This window comes from Pipistrellus kuhlii, unplaced genomic scaffold (assembly GCF_014108245.1).
Source record: "Pipistrellus kuhlii isolate mPipKuh1 unplaced genomic scaffold, mPipKuh1.p scaffold_m20_p_11, whole genome shotgun sequence".
Lineage (NCBI taxonomy): Eukaryota > Metazoa > Chordata > Mammalia > Chiroptera > Vespertilionidae > Pipistrellus > Pipistrellus kuhlii.
The window spans coordinates 11,638,536-11,664,134 of NW_023425416.1; the positions used below are offsets into that span (position 1 = coordinate 11,638,536).

General features: G+C 46.5%; 1 protein-coding gene across 10 annotated transcripts in view; it reads right to left on the reverse strand.

The window, feature by feature from the left end:
• Positions 1-25,599, reverse strand: part of FLNB (filamin B) — a 136,272-nt gene that overhangs the window by 71,318 nt on the left and 39,355 nt on the right. For all 10 annotated transcript variants that reach the window (XM_036430718.2, XM_036430717.2, XM_036430715.2 and 7 more), the window contains exons 2-4: positions 12,132-12,380; positions 9,524-9,621; positions 6,878-7,025 (exon numbers count right to left, since the gene is read on the reverse strand). In XM_036430718.2, coding sequence (XP_036286611.1) covers positions 6,878-7,025; positions 9,524-9,621; positions 12,132-12,380 — 495 coding nt within the window. The remainder of the gene's footprint in view (positions 1-6,877; positions 7,026-9,523; positions 9,622-12,131; positions 12,381-25,599) is intronic.

Below are 25,599 nucleotides of genomic sequence, written 5' to 3' on the forward strand. Positions count from 1 at the left end.
CATATTTTTGCTTACCATGTTCATTCTTCCTGTTATTCCAAGATTCCTTCTCTTATTGCTTCCTTCCTTCCCAGAGAATTTCCGTTAGCCATCCTTTTAGGGTAGATGTGCTTGTGAGAAATTATTTGTTTTCCTTTATCTGGGAATGTCTTGGTTTCCTCTTCATTCCTAAAGTGCATTATCCCTGGATGTAGGATTCTGGGTTGATTGTTCTTTTCTTTCAGCACATAAAAAAATGTTATGCCGCTTCCTGTAGATGAGAAATTTCTCATCTAAAGGAATATAATAGGTAAGGTGTCATTTCTCTTATTGCTTTCAAGCTTTTACTGTCTAGTTCCTTGAAGTCTGTCTAAGATGTGGCTTGATGTGGACTTTTTTTTTTCTTTTTTCTTTTCTTGGTATTTATCTTGTTTGGGTTTAGCTCAGCTTACTCAATTTGGGGAGTTTTCAGCCATTATTTCTTTGAGCATTTTTTTTAGCCCCACCCTATTTTTACTCTAATATAACAAGTTAGGTGTTTTGTTATCATCCCAAAGGCCCCTGAGACTGTGTTCACGTTTTTCGGTCTACTTTCTTTTTTTTATTTTATTTTATTTTTTTAATATATTTTATTGATTTTTTACAGAGGGGAAGGGAAAGGGATAGAGAGTTAGAAATATCAATGAGAGAGAATCATCGATCAGCTGCCTCTTGCACACCCCCTACTGGAGATGTGCCCACAACCAAGGTACATGCCCTTGACCAGAATCGAACCCGGGGCCCTTCAGTCCACAGGCTGATGCTCTATCCACAGAGCCAAACCAGTTTTGTCCAGTCTACTTTCTTTGTCATTCAGAATGGGTAATTTTTGTTGTTCTTTTTTCCAGCTTGCTGATTTTCTCTGTCTTCCCACTCTGCTATTGAGCTCATCCATAGAGTTATTTCAGTTATTGCAATTTTTAAGTTCTAAAAATTCCATTTGGTTCTTCCTTATCTATATCTTCTACTTCTTTGCTGAGATTCTTTTTTTTTTTTGTTTCTCTTCTTTTGTTGAAGTGTGTTTGTAATTGTTTGTTAAAGCCATTTTTATAATAGATGCTTTAAAATCTTTATCAAATAATTCTAATATCTCTATTACTTCAGTGTTGGCATTGATTGATTGTCTTTTTTTCATTCAGTTTTAGATCTTCCTGGTTCTTGGTATGGCAAGTGATTTTTGCTACTTCAACCTGGATGTTCTGAGTATTATGCTATGAGACTCTGGGTCTCACGTAAACTATCCATTTTAGCTGCCTTTTTATAAGACCACTTCAGCAGGAGAAGGAAGAGAGCAGGCCTTATTACTGCTGGTGGGGGAGGAAGTCCAGGCTCCCCAAACTCCACTGATACCAGGGGGCTTCTCATTACTGGTAGGTAGAGGTGGGAGTTCCAGCTTTTATTAGGCCTCCCCTTCCCTCACTGTTACTCAAATGGCCTCTACTGACATCACTGGGGTGGCTTCCTAATCTGTGGTGCAAGTCCAGGCTCCCCATTTGGCCTTTGTTGGTGTAATGGGGGCTACAGTGTTTTCTGCTGTGTTGGGCTGGAGCAGAGCAATGACTGTCTAAAAGTGTTCTGCCCTGCTAGGCTGCCCTTTCCCGATCTTGTGGCCAGAAAGAGTAGGCTTTTGTTGGGGCTTTGTGTTTGTGCCACTGGTATTTCCAGCTTGTCAGCTTCTTCAGTTCCAAGTTTGGAATACGCGAGGCAAAAGGAAAACCAAGGAACTCATTTTTGAAGTCCTCGGACTCCCAGGTCCCCAGCTGGCTTGCCTTCTCCTCTTTGAGAGTCTTCTTATGTTTGTTCTGTGTAAAATGCCCAGCGATGTTCGATGTACTGGGTAGGAAGAACTGGAAAAAGTACTTCAACTCCATCTTCCCAGAAGCACAAGTTCAGGTATTATTTCTTTTAAAGTTTTTTGTTAGTTTGTTTTTTGTGGGGGTTTTTTGTGTGGAGAATTCCAAGCCTATTCAGAGACAGAACTGCATTCCTATCACACAGCTTCAACAATGACAAACTCAAGGCTTGCCTAGCTTCACACCTGCCCTCCCACCACTTTCCTCTTCCTGTGTGATTTTGATACAATTCCTAGCCCTCAGACAAGTCACTCATAAGCACTCACTATGTATCTCTAAATGATATTTCAGAATATCTACATCCAAAAATCGCATAAAAAATTAATAGTAATTCCTTAATATGATCAAATATTGTCAGTGTTCAAATTTTTGCTTATCTTGTAAGTGTCATGAATTTGTTTCAACTGCCAGCTGAAGTAGGATCCACATAAGGTTCATATATTACAATTGATTGCTAAGTCTCTCAAATCACATTAAATCTCTAGGCTTCTTTCCATCTCTTCTTTACCTTGTCATCAGTCTGTTAAAAACACCAAGTGGTTTGCTACTACATTCTGGATTTATATTAGTTTTCCAATACATAACTGACTGTAAAATATTGGTGGTAGATTATTATATAATAAGATAATATTCACATAATGGTAGATAAAAGTGCAAACTGAAGAAAACACATAGTTGTAATTCACTTCCAAATATAAAGAATGGAATGGAATGGAATGGCTGGGAAGGAACACCTCAGAGTAAAGGAAGGGATAAGAAGCAAGCTTTCCATTTTCATTGTCTACATTTTTCTTTTGATTCAGATTTACAGAGTGATCACATCATTTAACAACTAAATTTAAACATGCACTTAGCAAATTCATAAATACCCACTCAACCGGACTCCACCAGCCTGAGACCAACTAGCTCTGCAGCTGAACCAAGATCCTGGCTACCCATGGCTGGCTGGGCTGAGCCTCCACCTGCAATCGCTGGGAACTACGCTCACCCATGCAGACAACCATGAGTGCTCAGCACAAAGAGCGTTTACATCTTGCTTTGCAGAGAACATGGGTTTTGAGAAAGGTTTCTGCTTTGCTCAGAGTCGCATGCCTGCAACCTTGGGACCCGCAAGGAAGCCCAGGACAAAAGTCTGTGGCTGCAAGTTTACCTCCGCCCAGTCCTCTCTCTCAACCCGCTGGGACTAAGTCAAGGCCCAGCAAGAGGAAATCAGCTGGTAACCGCAATCTAGTCCATATCCAGAAGAGAAAATAAAGCCAGCCTCAAAACCCTTAAGAAACTAGAAGATGAAGCGTTCTCTCGTCCTTGGTTCCGTTGGCTGACATGAAGCAATATGGCCACACAGGAAAGAGAGAAAACTGTCCCTACCCTTTGTCTCACGATGGAACAAGTAATACCTTAAGGCCCCACCCATGTGGCCTCATATGTGACCCTGTTGCCTTGCTCCTTAAAATGAAAATAAAAGTTACACATAGAATAACCACATGATCTAGCAATTCTCTTGTAGGTATATACCAAAAGAGTGAAAGCAGCAATTGAACATATAATATTTGTCCGCCCAGGTCCACAGAGCACTGTTCACGATAACCAAAGGTGAAACAACCCACATGTCCAGTGGCAGAAAAGTAGAAAAACAAAATGTATTATATACAACTGAATATTTCTCAGCTTTATAAAGGAATAGAATTCTGATGTGTGACAGCACAGATGAACCTTGAAAACATGGGAACAAAGGGACAAATATCATATAATTCCACTTACATGAGGAACTTAGAATAGGCAAATTAGCAGACACAGAATGGTAGTTGCCAGGGTCTGAGGGGAGGGGAATGGCTAATTATTATTTAATGGGTTCAGAGTTTCAATTTGGGAAGATGGAAAAGTTCCGGAGATAAATAGTGCTGAAGGTTACACAACCATGAATGTATTGTACTTAATGCCTCTGAATGGTACACTTAACAATGGTTAGATTAGTGAATGTTATGTGTATTTTACCACATTTGTATTGTGGTAAAACACACACACACACACACACACACACACACACACCTTAAAAGTGTGTTCAGTTGCAAACAAATATGTTCAGTTGCTGCTTTCACTCTTTTGCACCCTGGCCAGGTAACTCAGCTGGCTGGGACATCATTCTGTGTACCAAAAGGTTATGGGTTCAATTCTTGGTCAGGGCACACACTAGGTTGAGGGTTAAGTCCCTGATTGGGGTGCATATGGGAGGCAACGGATGGATATTTCTCTCTTACATTGAAGTTTCTCTTTTGCATCAATGTTTCTCCCTCTAAAATCAATAAACATCCTCAGATAAGGATAAAAAAAAATGTTTTTAAGGTGGTTGGTCACTAAGTATATAACACAAAGAGGCAGATGAAAGAAAAAGCAGTGACTAGCCACATTCCTAAAGCGCATAGCAAGTTGTCAGGGTTTTTTGTTTTGTTTTGTTTTGTTTTTTTTAGAAAATATCAATAAGAGGAAACCACTTCCCATTAACAATGGGGAAACTGGCCAGCCAGTGATAAGGTTATTGCAAACAAGCATTCTGTGCCTTGGTCAGATTCAATTTATTTGACCAGTCTTGTTGACAAGGGATTTATTTGGCTGTTTGAGGGGTTTTTTTTTTTTAGCCATTTAGGCAAACAAAAAAACCTTTAAATTCAGAGATTAAATTTTAACCTTTAAAATCAGAGATTCTTTACTGCAGCCACCACCTTCGGCATGACTTACAGGAAGCACCTTTAGAGCAAGCACAGGCATACTGACCTGGGAGAGGCCGCCCCTGGGGGAGGCTTTCAAACAACATACAACAAAAGACTGCACAGACCCCACCTCATGGCCAAAGGGACCTCAGATGGCATGTGGGTTTGTCCCAGAACAGTCGAGCAGGGTTCTGGTCTAAATCATGCTAGAAAGACAGGTGAGAAGGACCTGGCCGCTGAGATGGAGAACGACCCATGGTCACCACCACGACCCTGGTTGTAGGCCATCCTTAGACTAAGCTCACACCAAGTACAGCAATGCTGTCTTCACAGGGACAGAGTGTATGGGACATCCCACAAGACAGGTGTTCTGGATTCTTCAGAAAGTCAACGTCATTTTTTTTTTAAAGTTGGGGGAAATTATTCTAGATTAAAAGAGTGTAAAGAGTTAATGAAAGAAAAACACCACATGATCTCACTCATTTATGGATAATAAAGAACATTATAAACTGATGAACAAAAAGATAGATACAGAGACAGTAAAGCAACAAACAGACTGTCAAATTACAGCAGGGAGGGTAGGGAGATATGGGAGAGATAAGAGGTCAACTGAAGGACTTGTATGCATGCATATAAGCATAACCAATGGACGGAAAACTCTGGGGAGGGGGGGCATGTATGGGAGTGGGGGCATTGGTAAGGTATGTACACATATAATACCTTAATAAAAAAATAAAATAAAATAAAAGTGTAAAGACAAAAAATAATGTAGTAAGTGAGTCATAATCAAATCTTGGTTTGTAAAATAACAAAAACTATAAAAGAATTTTAGGACGATAAATTTGAAAACAAAATTATAAGTTGACATGAAATTATTGTTAATTTTCTTATATGTGATTATGAATATTATGGTTTTGTAAAAGGGTGTCCTATTTGTAGGACAGACAGACTTGGCTAATATAGTCAGGAGTAAAATGCCACCATGTTTCCAATAATCTCACAACACACACACACAACACATGTATACATGCAATGTGCAAAGGGCGAGAACACACCTATATCAGAATGGTAAGAACTGCAGATTCTAGGAGAATATGCAAGTTATTTTGTGTATCTAAATGTTTTCCCAGTTGTCATTAAGAAATACAATGCAGCCCTGGCCAGGTGGCTGTTTGTCGGAGCGTCATCCTGTACACCAAAACGTTTCAGGTATGATTCCCAGTCAGGGCACATACCTAGGTTGTGGGTTTGATCCCCAGTCAGGGCACATGCAGGAGGCAACAGATTGATGTTTCTCTCTCACATCTTTCTATCTCTCTCTAAAAAAATAAAATCAATTAAAAACATATCCTCATGTCAGGATTAATCACGCACGCTTGCGCGCGCGCGCGCGCGCACACACACACACACACGAAATACAATGCACTCCTATAGGAAAAGAAACAAGTTGTATCTTGCTATGCTGACCTTTACCAGAAATCACACTGAGCTGAATTACAACTATTTCCCTAAAAAAAAAATTTAAAAAAAATGGTGTGCTTAATGACTACGTATGGGTCCAGGTGGGTACTTGACTATGGGGTCGCGCTCTGTAAAGTGTATGGTTGTCTAACCACTATGCTGTACACCTGAAACAAATACAGAATAATCTTGAAAGTGAGCTGTAATTAAAACCAACCAAACAAACAAAAATTAGTTGCTTAAAGCCAGGTGCCAACCAGAACACCAAGTGCCTCAAAATGCCTTCAACCCAACATAACGTTCTGAGCAGAACACTCCCGGCGGCTGTACAAACAGGATGTCTTAGCAAGGAAGTGCCTGCCAGGGGTTATCAATAGCTCCCATCCCATCTGGAAATCTGAGCAGCTTTAGCACAACCAAAGGAAAAATGAATCATCGGCCACAAGACCCACGCTCCTGTCTCCCACCTCCCACTCCCGGTGGCTCATGCCTCTGATTCCTCATCTGAGAAATGGGAACAACAGCCCTTTTTTCATCCCAGGGCTGGTGCATTAAATCACCAAGCAGCAAACCCATCAGTCTCCGGCACGTTACATCAGCAGTGCTTCTCACAACCTAGATTCACAAGGCAGAGCAGGGTAGTCATAAACAATGTTTATGCCCCTTCAGGTAAAAACAAAGAAACAAGCAAACCAACGCTGATGAAGAAGGCCGGCAATGGCTCCCGGGTGTATGCAGCCTCCGTTCTTGGTTCTGAGAAAACTCTCCTCCTTGAAGCCACGCCTTACTCTTTAAGACCCACAATTAGGCCTCAAATCCAACACGACCGGTGCTTACCTCTGCCATAGGCCCGAGCTTTCTTGGGGTTGAGTTTGGGTTTAAGAGGAGCCCCAGGCTTGAGCTTGGCTTTGGGGAACTGGGACAGGTACGTCATCACCGAGTGCTCGTCCACGTCCGGGTGAATGATTTCTTCAGGAGTGATGACCTAGAACAGCGACACCGAGAGTGAACGCCACAACACATCGAGGTACTGCAGTTTTTGCAAACGTCTCTTAAACAGTACAAATAATACGAAATTAAGTGAACTTACAACAGGTGCCATGCCAAGATCAGAGTGTTGTGACCTTTAAAGTGGGATCACCGTTCCCTTTGGAAGGTGAGGGCCGTTCCCTTTGGAAGGTGAGGGCCCTCTCTGGACAATTCTCTATGTCATTCCTAGAATACATACTTCCCCTCCTCCCCCAAATAACCACTCACTCCCCGGGTCAAACTTTCCAGTGAGGTAAGTGCATCAGGTGAGGAGGACGAAGGGACAATTACATATAAAGCGCAAAACTGGCCTTTTTCCTTTGCTCTTCTATCCATTGTATACATCTCTGTTACTCCAGTTACTAATAAAAAATTAAAACAAAAAGAGACCACATAATGTCATATCTAATGTGTAGTCTTATAGACAGAGTCTTTGACCTCCCAAAATTCACACGCTGAAGCCCTTACCGCTAATGAAAGGTAGACCTCTGGGAGCTAAGCAGGTTTAGATGAGGTCATGCGGTCCTGGGTTACTTATAAGAAGAATAAAAACGATCAGAATGTGCATACACTCACTCCCTCGAACCCACCCCTCCTCTCTCTAGCCAGGAAGAGGGCCCTCACCAAAAACCGAATCTGCTGGCATCTTGATCTTTAACTTCCAGTTTCCGGAACTGAGAAATAAATGTCTGTGGGTTAAGCCACCGCATCTATGGTATTTTGTTATGGCAGTTGGAGCTAACACGTTATAATATCTCTACATCAGAAGCCATTTTAAAAATGGGGAGGTGATAAATTTCTGCAGATACTCATCTTAGGAACAAGAGTATTAGTCAAGTTATAACCCATGCTGGCCAGGCAGCCTCACTGCAGGCATGGCAGACTCAGTTCTATCACCTGGCCTAAACAGCACCCAAAATCCTCCTGCCCCGACAAGAGGCAAGCCACACCTCTGGAGATGAACGGAAGACCCGGTCTCATAAACCAGGTTAACCAAATGCAGACGAACAACATACGTTCCCAGCTTCCCTGTTCCCATGGTTAAACAACAACAACAACAAAACAAAAACAAAAACAAAAACAAAAAAATACACAGAAATCATTCTGATGAATAGCCTGCAGCACCAAAATAGCCATTGGGGTTTGTACAACATGTTGTATTATATACTATGGAGGACGGGTGGTGATTTGGCATTTCGTCTAGGCAGCTCCTTCCACAACCTAACGGTGCCAACATCACATGAACGTCAAAAGGAGATGGTTTTAGGTTTAAGAGATGAAAACCACACCACGCCACTTCCCGACGATGGAAATGCCAAGAAATGGGCCATGAAGCAGAGACACGATGCCAAAACCAAACCAAAGAAATAGAGGCAAGTTTTTCTACCACCCAAGGGATCGTGTTACAAATGCACTAAACTCGGCTCTGAACACCAACTTGGACCTCAGTGGAGCCTGTGGTGAGGTCATCCACCCATGGCATGGGCTACCCACAACTTTTCCTGGCCAGGACTTTGAACGTGGGAGCCGTGGTGCTCCACTGTGAGGAGGAAGGGCTAGTTAGACTCCTTGGAAGAGCTTAGAAGAATCTACCTCAATGTGGCTACTGCAGATGGTATCTAAGACGTACTATAATTTCCAAGTTGTCTTGTGATATTTCTGTGATAGGATTGTGGGCAATACAAATTCTGCCAAAATTTTCATTAATTGTAGGTTATCCTGGTTTATATTTCTTCTAAGTTCTAAGTGCCATGGTTTCTTTCTTAAGATATTAAAAAAAATTTAAATTTTAAATAGATAAGAAGTGATTAAATATTGATTTCTTATGATCCAACCTAATCATTAAGGTCCTCATTTGCAACCTATTGTCCAAAGATAGCCTTTGAAATTTTTGGAGCAGAAATACTAGAAATTTTGCCACATGTGACAAAGAGTCAAGACTTTTGGATGGCCCTAACTGGTTTGGCTCAGTGGATAGAGTGTCAGCCTGCGGACTCAAGGGTCCCAGGTTTGATTCTGATCAAGGGCATGTACCTTGGTTGGGGGCACATTCCCGGTAAGGGGTGTGCAGGAGGCAGCTGATCGATGTTTCTCTCTCATCGATGTTTCTAACTCTCCCTTCCTCTCTGTAAAAAAATCAATATAACATATATATATATATACAAAATATATATATATATATATATATATATATATATATATATATATATATATATATATATTTTTTTTTTTTTTTTTTAAAGACTTTTGGATGCTCTACACAAGGACCTAAGTCCATAACAAGCTATTATTATAGGTAAACTGAGGAAGATGGGAGCATGTCACAAGCAATTCTCTTGGAAGGTTAATGCTGAGGTCAGCCTGCCTGCCGGACTCAAAAAGACACCATCCAGTACCAGAACAAGCTGGAGGGTGCAAGCAGCGCTCTGGGACGTGGCGCGTGCGCGTGCATACCTGCGGGACACCCAGCCAGTCGTCTGCCTGCTGCATGGCTTCTCGTGCATTATCCACCGGCTTCCGCGGATCCCAGGATTCCCAGTCTGGGCACAGACCTGTTCACATAACACAGAAGACGCCGTATTAGCTGACTGAAGAGATTGTTAAGCTTTACAATGGTGCAAAAGGAGTCCGTCATCAGTAGAAACCATATTCATGATTTTGAATTTTGATCTTTTCCCAGTCTAGTGATATACGGTGCAATACTCTTGTGCAATACGGGCAGTGGCAACGAGTTGTTTTTGCCCAACCACAGGCTGAACTTGCTTAAGGTAGGCTAGACTGAGCTAAATTTGATAGGTGAGGCATATGAAATGGTTTTTTGAATTTCAATGGTTTCGACTTACAATGGGTTTAAGGGAATATAACCCGATAGGAAGTCAAGGAGCATCTGAATATACTTTACAGGCAAAAAGTATCATGGATGTGGGTATGGGAGGATAGAACTATTCTGTCTTAGCTGAGACGTCTCTTTCAGGATGTTATCTTCTTGCATTAAGATGGGGGTTAGCCACTCCTTCGAGGTGCGATATAAGCAAACAAAGCCCGGAAAACCACCTGGGCCTGGTGCCTTTTGCAGGAGAAATTTTTCAACCTTCCACACTCACATTTCTGTATCCTGGTCACCAAAAGTGTGGGGTTCACACCAACTGGGTGTTCTACAATGTAACTCAATCCTGACTATCTGCCTGGAGGCAGCATCAGATCCCAAAGCAAAGAGCTCAGTCCCACAAAACTGCACTCCCTCTTCCCACTCCCCTGGGCTTCTGACTAACCAGATACAAACCCACCACTCCCTCAGTGGGTTTAATCATTTACTGCAGTGGCTTGCAGAACTCAGGGAAATTTACTACTGTGTTTCCCCGAAAATAAGACATCCTCTAAAAATAAAACCTAGCGCATGGAAAGGTAAGACATCCCCTGAAAATAAGACCTAGCGCAACTTTGGGAGAAAAAAATAATATAAGACACTGTCTTATTTTTGGGGAAACAGGGTAGATTACCAGTTTATTACAAAGGGATACAACCCAGGAACGGAAAGATGGAAGAGATGCAGAGGGAAGGATGGGAGAAGGGGGAGGAAGCCCTCTCTGAGGGTGTCACCCTCAGAACCTCCATGTACTCACCAACCTGGAAGCTCCCGAAACCCCACAGTTCAGGAATTTTGTGGAAGCTTCATTACTTAACCTGGATTGATTCAACCCCTGGTCATCAGTGATTAGCTCAATCTCCAGCCCCTCTCCCCTCTCGGGGGGTCAGAAGAGAAAGCTGAAAGTTCAATCCTCTAATGGGTAGGCTCCCTAGACAACTTCCCCCCATCTTTGGGGTTTTCCAAAAGGCACCTCATTAACATAAACTCAGGTGTGGTTGAAAGACACCATTATCCTGGTTCTTGTCTCTCAGGAAATTCCAAGGGTTTTAGGAGCTCAGCACCAGGAAAGGGGACAAAGACTAAAATACATATTTCTTATTTTAAGTCACAATATCACAATCCCATTCTTGGATATATCTAAAAAGAGTGAACTAGCGTCCTGTATAATTTTTTTAAAAAATTCACTTGCTAAAAGGCCAAACCTAGAATTATCTCAAAAACCTTTGAGAGCACAAGAAGTATTTAGGACTAGAGTAAAAATCCCCATGTTTAAACTAGAAAGAGATATCCTAAAATGAGTCTCTGGATGCAAGCAAGGATGAGGGCACCAGGCAATGGCCTGCTGCTGAGCTCCGAATTACTTCTGATGACTCCAGCTTACAGAATGAGGCCCAGAGTCAGTCCAACCCCCAATACCCAACTGACACCAGACAGTCCCGCTCTGAGCATACTGAAAAGCACTAGCTTACTAAATATTAATGTGCCCAGCACATGCAGAGCACTCAGTAAGTGGAAAATATGGTTATTAGAGCTTTTATTAAAGAAATTTTTGAGAGATACATATAAGCATAGGCTCTGGTTTTTCTATTGAGTGTGTACCAGCAAACTCTACCAACCAATCTAATCCCTTCATGAGGATAATTACTGTCTCGGGGCACACTCAGCTACTCAGGAAAGGGTGGAAAAGGCTCCAACTGGATCCTGACCAGGCCCTATTTCATAGCAACACAGAAAGAAAGGGGCGGAGAAGGCCTTATTTGGTCAAACCAGTGGTCGATAAAAATGGGTACTTTCCGCTCAATGAAAGTTTTTAGATTTTCATGCCAAGCCACCTAACAGGCCACATGTTTTTGCCAAAGGCTACGGGAAACTAGACACCAACTATGGGAAGCAGCAGGACTTAGGAGTCTAGAAGCTAAACCCAAGGCCTGCTCCAAGCATTAAAGCCTTCACTGGGAATTTGGATAAATAACCGAATTCAATGCTCAAACAAGTCCATGGATACACCTGTAAGACATGCCATTAGAGAGGTAGATGGAGTCATTTTCAGTGCCTTTTGATATCTTACAATGGGCTAAAACCAGGAGAAACACACCAGTCACAGCAAACCTAGCATTCCCAGTGAAAATAAGAAATTTAAGGCCCATATACCCACATCTCAAAGAGATGGCTTAGGTAACCACGAGCACTTACCGGGAGCACAACTGTCTACCAGGGCACCCAGGGCTTTGCCGTCTTGCCAGTTCTGGTTAAAGTTGGTGATGGGCAAATAGGGGATCTTGTTCTGAATCCATCCTAGCAGCCTTTGCTTTGGCGTCTGCTTCTTGGCATCGTCATCCCCTTCGTCCTCCCACACGGGCATGGAGATGGAGTAGTGGAGGATCAGGGTCCACACCAGGCCCAGGATGAGCTTCAGGTTCCCATCCACGATGGCTTTGCTGTCTGGGGAGAGCGGAAAAGGCTTGGTCATTCCTCAGGGTTGCACAAGTGTGGATCCTGCTCTTTGTAGAAAAGGAAATGAAGTCCTTGTCTGTTAGAGAACCATACTGAATCATTTAAGAGTGAGAGGATAGCCGAAGCTGGTTTGGCTCAACGGATAGAGCGTCGGCCTGCGGACTGAAAGGTCCCGGGTTCGACTCCAGTCAAGGGCATGTACCTTGGTTGCGGGCACATCCCCAGTAGGGGGTGTGCAAGAGGCAGCTGATCAATGATTCTCTCTCATCCATGTTTCTAACTCTCTATCCCTCTCTCTTCCTCTCTGTAAAAATATATTTAAAAAAAGAGTGAGAGGATACAATGCTGGAATTTGCTTTAAAATATCTGAGGATAGGAATAGGTGAAGTAAGATCCCAAAATGTTGTAAACTGGTGGCCTTGGTACATAAAAAATGCATTATGCTGTTATTTCTGTTTTTGTGTATGTTTGAAATTTTCCATAATAAAAAAGTTTTTTAAACATCAAGTGTTCGGTATTCCGTTTCAGGGGAAGACCCTTTACCCCATCCTCCTGCAGTACAAACCATGGCTCATCATTCAATGGCCAGATCTGACGCCTGGTGGCCCTTCCCTCCCACCAGCTCTGTGACCAGGACTCCTCAGCCTCCCACATCCCTCTCCGGGACCATGAGCACCTGCTGGGGAGAAACGGAGCCTTCTTCATCTCAGGGCTCCCCTCCCGGTCCCACCCGCCCTCCACAAGCCATCTGAATGTTGGTTAAACACACACCAAGCTGCACTGAAAATGAAACCCAATTACAACCCCATGAAAAATAGAGACTCACGTGCTGATAAAGAGGAAATGGCATGCCACTCAAAATCGAAAGGGCGGGATCTTTTTTTTTTTTTAATTAACCTGTTTAATGTTACATCTTTTACAAGAAAAGACTCTCCTAAAAGGCCACACCCAAAACCACAGAAACCAAAAGTAATTTCATGTTTGCAGATTCTATCATAATAAAACCTGATCACGTAAAACGAGACGAGTAAAGATTATTGTGAACTGGCTGGTAAGACCAACTAACTTCGAGCAATCCTCTCCTTCAAAATCATGGTGCCCAGTGATATTCTCTGTAATGAATTGTATAAATAATAAAAGCCTATGAAGTTTTATGTAATAAATTGTGTAAATGACAGCTTTTAAGCAGATCTGTCTACATGAACTCACAGGCCCAGTGACAAAGGAAAATGCAGGGCTCCTTGTCCAAAAAGTGTTAAGAATTTCAAAAGGGCAAGCAGCAGAGCATTAAAGCAAGCACAGTCCTTCTAAACTCAAGGCCCTGCCCAGCCGCACTGGCCGTGTGACCGGGAGGCCAGCTCTGCTGCCCACGAGGGCCCATGGTCAATAAAGCAGCAACAATCTGCATGAGACACAGGACACGGCCTGGAACCCTAAGATCCATGGGATTCACCCACCACACCACACATTTTTCCAGCAGGCAGCCTTGGACCAGGACTGAATTGGGGGATTAGGTGTCCTATTCTGAGGCTGTCTGTAAGTGCTACCAACTGATCCCAAGAAATTCCAGGTCACACAACTTTCCATGCCAGTTTTCTTTATTTGAGCTAAAGGGAGGAGAGTGGGGTGAGAGGAGGGAGGAAGTGAATGCTTATGAATGGCTAGGGTAACAGGGGTGCGAAGGTGGAGGGCTGGCCTTGAACAGGCCCAAGTCTCATCCAGCCACAGGCATCCATCTGCAAAGTTCGAACTTCCCTCAGTTGTGCGCTAAATGCTTTTCAAATGCAAACTTGCAGATTTCTTTCATAAATCAAACCATGAAACCAGCTTGCTCTGCCTTTACCCAGCTTATACAGGCATGCTGGTCTCGAGGAATGGGACATGAATCTTTTTCAAAATGGTTTTGGGTCAATTATGACCCAGTAAAAGTCTGAGCCAAAATTCTGAAAAATACAATGCCCAGAAGTTCCGTTTCCAATGAATCTGAGGTGGGTGTCCGCATGGGGAGGCCTTCTTTAAGGTCCTGCTGATCTACGAGGCTGGAGGGACGGTCATCCTCACTCCGGGAGTGATTCTGACAGGTGAAGAAGGTTCAAGTGCTTCAAGGTTCAAATGCTCCCACAAACTCTTGGAACAATCAGATGGCGAAGTGCCCAAGCCTCCCCATCCCCACCGACACGAAACAGGAGACTCCCAACGCCTTGAAAATGAAATGCTACCCAGCATCGCGGTGCCGATGTCTGACCATCACAGCAGATCACAGAAGTTCTGCGATGTGTATGCGGAGTGTGAAGGCAGAGCCGTCGGCCAGAAGCCTCTCTGGCAGGAGAGCTAGTGAGCCTCTCTCAGGGATACAACAAGCCAACGCCACCACGCCCACCCCACCTCCTGGAATCTGCTGAGATTGACAGGGGGTTGGAATCCATCCCCAAGTTTCAACTCCCCAGATCGCAACCAATCACAATCCCCACATCACTGGTCCTGGCTCTGGACAACACTGACCCTCAAACCACATCCACCTTCTGGAAGTACTTAGAACTACCCAGCACTGCTCTCGGGCGAGGACAGAGCCTTTTTTTTTTTTTTTTTTTTTTAATAGCTAGAACGTTAACTTGAGCTACTGCAAATTCTAGGGTGGAATGCTTTCACGGCATTTCAGCACATCGGCTCTCCAGGCCTGGTTAAGCAAAATTCTGGAATGGACGCGTTTACGGGGGTGGGAAGCAGCTATTTTTAGGCCATCTTCAGAAGCGTCTTGGAAGCGGCGCCTTTGTGAACAAGGTTCACAGAGGTAAGCGTGGGTGATCTTTCATCTCTCTGCCATATCAGGAGGATCAGATCCACACAACCATCTATGCACCTACTATGTGCACTGTGCCGACCTCTCCTGGCTGTGCCAATTACCGGGGCAATGGGGCCTGAGCAGCCTCCACCCCACACTTCTGCTCTCCCAGGTAAGGACAGCAGGTCACACACTGGCCACAGTGCAGCTCGCTATTGGGCTAGAAACAGCCACGTGGCTGTGCAGGAGTCAAGGAGCAGTAGGGGTTTCAGAAAACCTCCTTCTCTTGTGCCTGGGACAATGCACCCCCCAGACTCAGCATAGACTCGGCCATGTGGGGAGCTACTGCTACAGACTCTGCTCCCGGCCTTCTCATCTCTGTCACCCACTGAGAGGCAGTGTGGCTAGTGCAGGCTCTGGGACCAGCAGCTCGGCTAGAAATGTCACTGTGAACAATCTGTCCACCCTCTCTGAGCCTTATTTCTCCTCATCTACCAAATGGCAATGAGCAGTCAGCACTTCATAGGGCTGCTGCCAGAGTAAATGGGTCTGCCTGGCCAGCATGGCTCAGTAGTTGAGTATCAGCTTATGAACCAGGATGTCACAGTTCGACTCTGGTTCCAAGAGGAGGCTGAGCCACAACATTGAACATGTAAGGACATGTGAATCCAGAGCATGTAAGGGAGGTGCATAGGGGGACATATCCGAGCTGAGTAGTTTAGGAGACCAATGTGGCCTGAGATGGCAGCCAAAGAGGAACCAAGAATCACCCAGGAACAAAACTACTGGTCATGTGTCAGACCTCCTAAAGGTCTGGCTCCTCCTGGACTTCCTGGCTTCATACTGCCCGGGGTTCACTTTCCCTCCTTGGCCCCAGCCCGCCTGGCCTGGAACCCCCCACCCCCACCCCCAGACCCTCTCCTGACCAGGCTACTGCCCTCTTCTCTCAGTGCACCTGCCACTGTGTTGAAATCACCGGGGCTGGCTCTGCCTCCTCTGCTCAGGGTCAGCTCCACAAAGGCAGGAATGAGTCATTTTGCTCCCTGCAGGTCCCACAGCCTGGACACCTGGACCAGCTGCCACACACACACCTCCCTACCCTCACCCCCCACCCCGTGCTGAATGACAGGCAGTGCTGCCTGTCCGAGAGTGAATGCAAAATGTGCATGGGACTTCTAAAGTACCCCAGACCGAGGCCACCTGTGAACCCCCAGCAGACAACACACCATGTGTCCCTGAAGGGAAGGCCGGGGCAGGTCCTTAGGGGAACAGGCCTGACGTGTAGGCTCGGTGCCACCATACAAGCTGTGGGACCCTGGCCAAGCAATCCAATCCCTATATGCCCCAGTTTCTTTATCTGCCAAATGGGGATAACGTTGGAACATGAGCGTAGGGCTACTCAGAAGGCTAAATGTGATAACACATTTGAGCACTCAGACCTCCACACAGTTTTCAATAAATGCTGGTATTCTAACCACCACGGACTTCAGTGTGCTTTTATCAAGCTTGAGACAGAGAAGACAAAGGCAGGAGGGAAAAGTGAAAGCCTAGCTGATACAGGTGGTGACCTACATGCCTGCACTGGGGTTTCCTATCGGCCTTGATTGCCAGGTGAGCTGACAGCAGCAGCATCCTGTGCAAGGGCACCCCCTCCCCTCCCTGCCCCCCACGCCTGCCCCACAGTGCAGAGCTCAGTCAACTGGCCCCAGAACCCACTGACACCCCAGGCAGGCTGTGCCGTTCTCCATCCTGCCTTCTTTTCCATCCTGAACAAATCCTGGCCAAATTGTAGGCCTTGGTTGTCCCAACAAGAGAGTGCCCTGAACTAAAAGGAGGCAGTTTACCCATCAAAACCTAGGGCCCCCCCCCCCCCAAAAAAAAAAAAAAAAAAAAAAAAAAAACCTAGCCCAGCCGAAACCTGTTTGGCTCAGTGGATAGAGCATCGGCCTGTGGACTGAAGGGTCCCAGGTTCGATTCTGGTCAAGGGCGTGTACCTTGGTTGCGGGCACATCCCCAATAGGGGGTGTGTAGGAGGCAGCTGATCGATGTTTCTCTCTCATCCATGTTTCTAACTCTCTAGCTCTCTCCCTTCCTCTCTGAAAAAAAAATCAAATACATATATATATATATATATATATACACACACACACACACACACACACACACACACACACACAATATATAAAACAACCCTCGCCCAGCTGCCATGCATTCCCGACGCCGTGTTTGAGGAGGACCTCGGTCAGCTGCCCAGAATGAGGGTCTCATTTCTGCAGATACAACAGTCCTCCCATCCCCTCGGCAAGGACAGACCGCGCCCCTCGGCTCAGGTGCCCAGAGGCCCCGGGGCTGGATGAAGGGAGCCAGGCTGGCTTCACGCCAGGGCTTCGAACCAACAAAGGACAAGAATTACAAGCAGGTGACTCACTCCTCTGATGACTGAAGGAATCTGTGGCTGAAGCCACTAAAATCCTTCCGCCCCGTCTCCCAGGCATGCAGCTTCCCACCAGATCACCCTTCCCAGCCTCCCTTGCAGTTCGGTGGTGCGGGTGCCTCACCAGTTAACCGTGAGCACCAGGAAGCACGCCATCACCTTGGAGCCGTGGGCAGTGGGTGTGCCTTGTCCAAACTCTCTCCGCTACTGCCAGCCAGAGAGCCTGACATCACAGTCACTGAGCTTGGACTTGCCCTAGGAGAGGCCGGGCAAGGGAGGAACCTGGGTCCAAAGCATGGGGTGCCCCACCAACCTGACGCCTGAAAAAGCCACTGTCTTCTTTTTTAATCTGTTTGTTACAGCAGTTTAACCACCGCAAGAGGACAGGATGTCCTGGGCCTTGAAGACCTAGAGTCCCGTGGGTCTGTTTTCATTGGCAAGGTAAGGTACAAATAAATATACAGGCACAATAAAGTAAGAATAGATTGGGGCACTGGGTCAGCTGCCTTTCCGAATCATGTTCCTGCTCGAGAACTGCTCAATATCAACAAAGGAACTGTCTGAGTTAACAATTTTTACATATCACTATGTCAGGGTTCAGTTAATAAGAAGCTCACCCCGGTCTGGCCAGGTGGGCTCAGTTGGTTAGAGCGCAGTCCCGATGTGCCAAGGCTGTGGGTTCGATCCCTGGTCAGGGCACATACAAGAGTCAATCAGCGAAGGCACGGAAGGGTGGAACAAGTCGATGGTTCTCTTCCCCCTGCCCTCTCTATCTCTCAAAATCAATACGTAACATTTTTAAAATAAATTCATTCCGAAGGTCTTTTTATGTTACAAATGTTTTAAGAGATGATACAACAGACCAGGTGTGGCAAATGGCGCTGGCATCTGAGGTGGAAACTCGGGGTTTTGAGAAAGATTCTGGGCATTCTCTGGATTCAGCAAGAAAGTCTGTCAAAATGGATCACCAGTGTCTGCCATGAACAAAGTAATGAGAATGGAAGCTCGGCGAGGAAGATTACTGTGCAGATTAGAAATGTCTACCCTGGGCACGGCATGCTGTGGCAGCCGGGATTTCTCTGCAACTGAATCAACATTCCCAAACCACCGATTTGAGATTTCTACCATAGGCAACTACACGTCTTTACGCACAACCTCAGACTGCAAGTTTTCACTTGTGCCAACCATTCCTTCTGTTCTCTCTCGCTTTGCTGGGCAATTTCTTCCTGAAATTATTGGAGCAAATTATTTCCTCAATACCTTCTTTTTATTTTGGTATAGAGCACATGTGTCAAACACAAGGCCCGCGGGCCAAATCCGTCCCGCCAGGCCTTGCAATGTGGCCCGCACCGCGCTGTCATCACTGCACTCGGCTGCGTTTCCATCACAATGACAGTTTATGACTGTTCAGTAAACCATTCGGCCCGCGATTTAGGCTGGGTTTTAGATTTTGGCCCCTTCTCTGATTGAGTTCGACACCCCTAGTATAGAGTGTCTGGTGGACTTTCTGCTCGTGGACACTGTGGGGACAGTACTGCTCCATAATTTATCCCAAACGCCCTATTTTTTGGCCAAGAGGCGTCCTTTATTTAAAATCTGCACTTGCATCGTCACCTGGTGGGCTTTCTTTTCAACTTTTGAAAAAATTGTTATCACTTTTGAGGATTACTTTACTAGAATATCTAGCAACTCAACTGCATTGGATTAAATTAGATGGTCTTATTAAAGGGCCTAGTACTTAGTCTCTTCCCACTTAGTACTACTGGGAAAGCCTTCAAAAGTGAGACTAAGGTTAAAGAAAGAAGGAAAAAGGAAGAATACCCCCAAATGGCCCAAGTAGTACATCCTAAAATAGGTTTTTTTGTTGTTTTGTTTTGTTTTGGGGTGTGTGTGTATGTGTGTGTTTTAGTGTGTAAAGTATTACAAACGGTAGTACATATGTCTCCTTTCCCCCCATTGTGTGTGTGTGTGTGTGTGTGTGTGAGTTTAATGTGTAAAGTATTACAAACAGTCGTACATATGTCTCCTTTCCCCCCCATTTTGTGTGTGTGTGTGTGTTAGTGTGTAAAGTATTACAAACAGTAGTACATATGTCTCCTTTCCCCCCATTGTAAACTAGGTTTTTTACTTCAAAGCCACAGGTCCCGGTTGCTTTCTGTTGCTGCACACAGTTGTCCTGGGAGACCAGCAGGACAAGGGCCCCAGGGGACTGAGCATGGGGAGAGGAGCCCCGAGTCCCCACTGGGAGGCTCGGGTAAACCCAGCGCGAGCTCTCGGGGCCTCAGCACGGTGGTGTCTGTCCCTCGCTCAGAGCTTCCAGCCTCAGCTGCTCTGGGAACAGGCCCAGCTGAAATAATAAACTCTGGCTGCAAACGGAGCGCTTTGTCACCTTTCACGCCGGCCCAGGCTGACATGTGGCAAAGCCTGAAACACGGCTCACCTACCCCGTGCACGCGTGTGCAGCCAGCGGGGAAGCCCTGGAGGAGAGCAGGGAGGGCGGGAGGAGCCGCACAGGAAAGACTCCGAAGCGCCTCCTCTCTCTGCATCAACAGCGGCCGCCAGACAACAGCTCTGCCCACCAGACCGCCCCTCCGCCGGGCTGGTGCCACCGGCCTCTCCTCATGTGACCCTCACAGCAACACTGCATGGTCATGGCTAACCCCATTTTACAGATGAGGAAACAGAGGCCCACAGGAGCACTTGCCAAAAGTGACAGAGAGGAGAGCACGGATGTAAACCAGTTCTCTCTGGTGCCGGAGCCCAGGCTCACCCCCCGCCACTCTGAACACACTCTGTCACACGGCCCCACGTGACTCTCATCTCACAGGCAGGGAGACGGGATGCCAGGAAGGAGCCCAGCCCCAGGCCCCAAGGCCAGGAAGCAGCTGTGCTTGTGAGCAGAACCCAGGCAGAACCTCTGAGCTGCTTACGGCCCGGTCACACCCTCCATCCCCAAACCACCGGGTTCTGGTCAGATGGCAGAGAGAGCGACAGTACAGGGACTGGGGGTGCCAGCAGGAGTTGGAGCCGCATCATTTTAGTAAGTGCCCTTTGTCTCACTGTGACTCTCAGCTCCCACCACACCCCAGGAACTGGGGTTCTAACCCTGTCCCTCCACCTGGGAGACCCGCCATCCAGGCCCCACTTGCTCCACCCAAATCTACTAGCCTGGGTTTTCCATGGGAAGCGGAAATGAGGATCACTCACAGGACTGAAAGTTACATTAGGAAAGCTCAATTGTCCTATTCATCTCTTCTTCTTACATCCAGACAATAACTTCCTAACTGCCTACCGGGTACCAGGCCCTGCACTGAGTACAAATGATGCTTTTAAGTAAGAAAGTAAGTTAGACTGGCTTTGAAACATTCCACAAAGAGATGACATTATTATAATGAAAACCAGTGACCCCGCCACCACCTCCGCCCCCCCCCCCCAGAGTAAGACACTGAAGATCTTTTAAGGGGAAAAAGAGAAAAACAAAACAAAACAAAACAAAACAAAACAAAAAAACTTTGCCTTTTGTCTCTCTCTCTCATGTTAGGCCATGTTTGGGGGGTGGAGGGTTCCCCCTCTTTTATAATTAAGGCTAGAAGTTAAAAAAATGATGATGAACAGGCTAGGCATTTACCCTTCCCCTGCAAACGTGTAAAAGCCGAGCGAGCCTTGTTACAGAACCAGACCAAGGTGACCGCCCCGGCCTGAGAGGGGAGGAGGCCCGTCTGCATTTCGCCCCGTCCCTCGCTCACCTTAGGTGACAGCTCACACCCGCAGGGGAAATGGCAGCCGCCCAAGGCTGTGAAGCTCCATTTAAAGTCTCGAAAGGGAACCGAGGTGAAGAAAATCCCAAATGATTTATAGCTGCTGGCTCTCGCCATCATCAACAGAAAGTGGATGAAATTGGAGGACAGGAAATCCTCAAAGGACAGAGATGGGGGCATGTTCCCCACTTGACCTACACTGAACTTTTGTGGGATTTTTATTTTATTTTTTTAAGTATATTTTTATTGATTTCAGAGAGGTAAGGAGAGGGAGAGAGAGATAGAAACATCAATGATGAGAGAATCATTGATCAGCTGCCTCCTGCACGCCTCAGTCTGGAGACTGAGCCTGCAACCCAGGCCTGTGCCCTGACCAGGAACCTGAGACCTCCTGGTTCATAGGTTGACACACAATCACTGAGCCACACCAGCTGGGCACTAAATTGACACTTTTGAACAGTTCCTCCCCATACCAGCTCAGCTGAAGGCTCCAATATGTACCCCATATTTGGACCTTCGCCCCACAATCACACGAGGAGACGTCTAGATACACCAACACCCAAGTATAAATAAAGAGCATTGGGGAAGATGAGGAGTAAGGGTGCAGGACTGAACCCACTCAAACAAAAGAGAGAGCTCACTTGCTGAAATAATCGGTAGCCACGTAACCCAGCGGTCAGGGGCCCCGAGTGGGTTGGTGATGGGGCGGTGAGAGCTCAGAGCCCTGCTTTCCCAGCCAAGCACCACCTCATGGTGGCCCTGGGACTGAGATGGGCCCCTTCCCGGCTCTGCTCTCCACGTCACCTGTGAGGTGAGAGCCATCCTGGACTCACCTCATGGAACTGCTATGAGGTGATGTGGTGGCGCAGGTAGCATTCTGCCTGATGATGCGTCCCCACAGGGGGGCCTAGCACAACTAATGTATTTCTATAATATTATACTCACAAGCCGGGGGATCATCGGTGCCCTGTGAGCATTGTGAAAGATCCAGTCAGTTCTCCTCAGAGCCGAACACCCCGGCACTCCAGCTTCCAGCACAGACAAGCATTCCATCTGCTAACAAGCGCAAGAGCCAGCCCACCAGGGACCAGGATTAGCGCTGATAGAATCAAGATGTTCTCCGCTCAGCGGGCTGCTGGATGAACTGGCCGTCTGCTAAAACCTGCAGGCCACCCCAGCTCCTCCAGCAGATTCCTGAGCCGTCTGCAGGGGCCAGGCCGGCTGCTGCCGACAGAAAATTAAATGCAAGGTCAAGACGTTCAATGTGAAGCACAAAGCATTTCAAGGAAGTTCCCGAACACGATTTCCTTTTCGAGTGTGAGGAGGGAGAGGTTTGGGAACTGAAGTGATCTTTTACCAGGAAAGCAGCTCATGAGTATAACTCAATGGGGGTGCTGAAAGCAACCGACGTGCCTTCCCGTGAACGAGGGGTTAATTTAAATACTCTTTACGGAACGGCCAGGGCAGAGAATAACAGGCTGCTGTGTAAAGAACGAGGAGGAGCTGTTTGTTTCAATAGGAACAGGCCTCCAGGATACGTTAAGGGGACTGGAAAATGTGCAGGAAACTATGGGCCACGGTATTCTAGTTTTGAAAAGGCCCAACAGCATCTGCAGGGACAGGTCTGGGAGCACACACACCAAACGGTGCTCGCCGGCTCTCCGGGGAGAATGCTTGGGGACGGCAAAGCACGGGCTTTGTTTGAACTCCTTTTTGTAAATTTTTTTAAAACTGATGTGAGAGGGAGAGGAAGGGAGAAAAACACTGATGTGTTTGTTGTTCCTCCCATCCACGCATCCACTGGCTGATGCTCACATGGGCCCTGACAGGGGATCGAACCCACGATCCTGGCACATCGGGACGATGTTCCAACCAACTGAGCTACCAGCCAGGACTGAATTTTTTAACTTAAACTGCATACATTACTTTAAAAAAAAATTTTTTTGACACCCTCTCCTCCCCCCAAAAGAAAGAAACCTAGGAGCTCTTCGTTTGAACAAAATTGCTCGTCTGGCTCTACAGGCCCCATGCGGGGAAGACTGACCCGTTTTACGAAATGGCGATGAAAGCAGCGTGTATGAGAAGTTTGCATGTGAGTCCGAGGTGGATGGGGGGATTACATGATTGGGCTCATAGGTGCACCAACTCTCTCTCCAAGAGACAAGAAGCTGGTTGCCTCCTGGCTGGCATGACCTATGAAGCGGAAAGTCACAGTTCAATTCCCAGTCAGGGCACACGCCCAGATGGCTGGCTCCATCCCCGGTGTGGGGCATGAAGGAGGCAGCCGATCAATGATTATCTCTCATCGTTGATGGTTCTATCTCTCTCTCCCTCTCCCTTCCTCTCTGAAATCAATAAAAATATATATTTTTTTTAAAAAGGAAATGGCTTGCCAGCACAGTGCACTTGCTTTTGGGTTGAGGAGCATATGATTTTACCATGTACGGTGCTACCTGTCAACAAACACACGGAGGCTTTGCGGGTTTGCACGGCTGTCCCTCTGGAGGCCTCCTTTGCCTGGCTTTCACACGGCGGCCATCCAAACGCCCTCCCGTTGCTCAGACAGATGCACTGCTCTGGACAAGCAGTCTCCCTGCCTCAGGAGGTGGCCTTTGCAATTTCAAACCACTTGCCAGAGAGTGGAAGATGTGGAAGAATATACTGCAGAAAGATGGAGTCCTCTCATTGCTTTTGGGCATGTTTTTCAAGCCAACGAACCAACCAACCAAAAAAACAACAACAAAACCACTCTCCCACCTTCCTGATCCCTTCAGAGCCCCACCCCGCACCCTCTCAGGGCTCTTCCCTGATGCAGAGGCCCAGCCTCTCCGTGATACAGGATGAATTCTCACAGCTGCCTTCTGAGCCACCACTGTCAGCCCCACTTCCCAGATTTAAAAAAAAAAAAAAAGGATAAGCAGATAAACCAACCCCCAAGTCACAAAACTCATAAGCGGTGAGGTTGGGATTGCATTAATCCATCCAACTCCAGAACCTGCAGTTGACATTCAGCCTGGAGACCCAGATGGGCTGCACAGGAAGAGACCATACATGGACATAATGGTGATTAAAAGGCTTTCACAACTGGCCAACGCCAAGGAGGAAATAAACGCTGGGGCTTACATCACCCTCCTAAAAGAGATTTATCGCCGTGCCCCTGAACTCTGTCCCACGATAAACGGCTGTGGCAGTAAGATAAACAGACCGAGCACAGAGCAGGTCAGCTTTGCTGCTAAAACGGGAACACATTCTAACATTCCTGAGGCACACTGCCCAAGCGCAGAGCAAGCAAGCGACACGGGCTCAACAGCCACCACTCCAACCACAGCTGCCGCCCATGCCACACACACGCGGCCCAGGCCACTGTCCTCACTGCCAGCTCTCCTCAGTCTTGAGTCAGAAGCTGCGTGCCTGCCCGGCAAGAACTCCAGCTCTACCTAGCCACGGCTCTGAGGGCACATTCTCAAACCTGCCCTCTCCTCCTTCCACTCGGGCCATCTCCTTAAATCAACTCACCTTTCCTTTTTGCCTACAACTGACTTTTCCTATAAACACAGACAAGGATTCCATCTGCTAACAAACACAAAAACCAGCCCATCATGGACTGGGGATTAAAGCCGGAAAGCCAGAATTACATACATAAAAAGCAACTAGTGCCTCAAATACACACACACACACACACACACACACACACACACACACACCATGCAAAAATACATAACTGTTACAATTTTAAATGTAGGGCATATAACACCTTAAACAACATCTTAGAAAAGACTATCCTAGATGTTAGCTACATTCCCGAGACTGCAGGGCTGCTGTGGTCCAATCAGCTGGAGACATGTGGAGCGGAACAGGTTTGACCTGTGCAGGGTCTCTCAGGGCCTCTAATGTGCAAATGTTCACGGACCGTCTCCAAGAGGGCCTAGGGCGCCACACAGCAGTTCATCACTTGGTTATACACAGAGGAATTTTTTTAATACTATCTCAAAGGACACTAATATTCTCCAGAAGATACTCTGGAGAATCCTTCCTTAAATTGCCCTTCTCCTGGTCACTCCCGTAGGCTGGAGGATTACGTTTTTTAAAAACAAGCAAGTAGCCCAGCCAGGTGTGGCTCACTGGTTGAGTGTCAACCTATGAACCAGGAGGTCACGGTTCAATCCTAGTCAGGGCACATGTCCAGGTTGCAGGATCCATCCCCAATGTGGGGTGTGCAGGAGGCAGCTAATC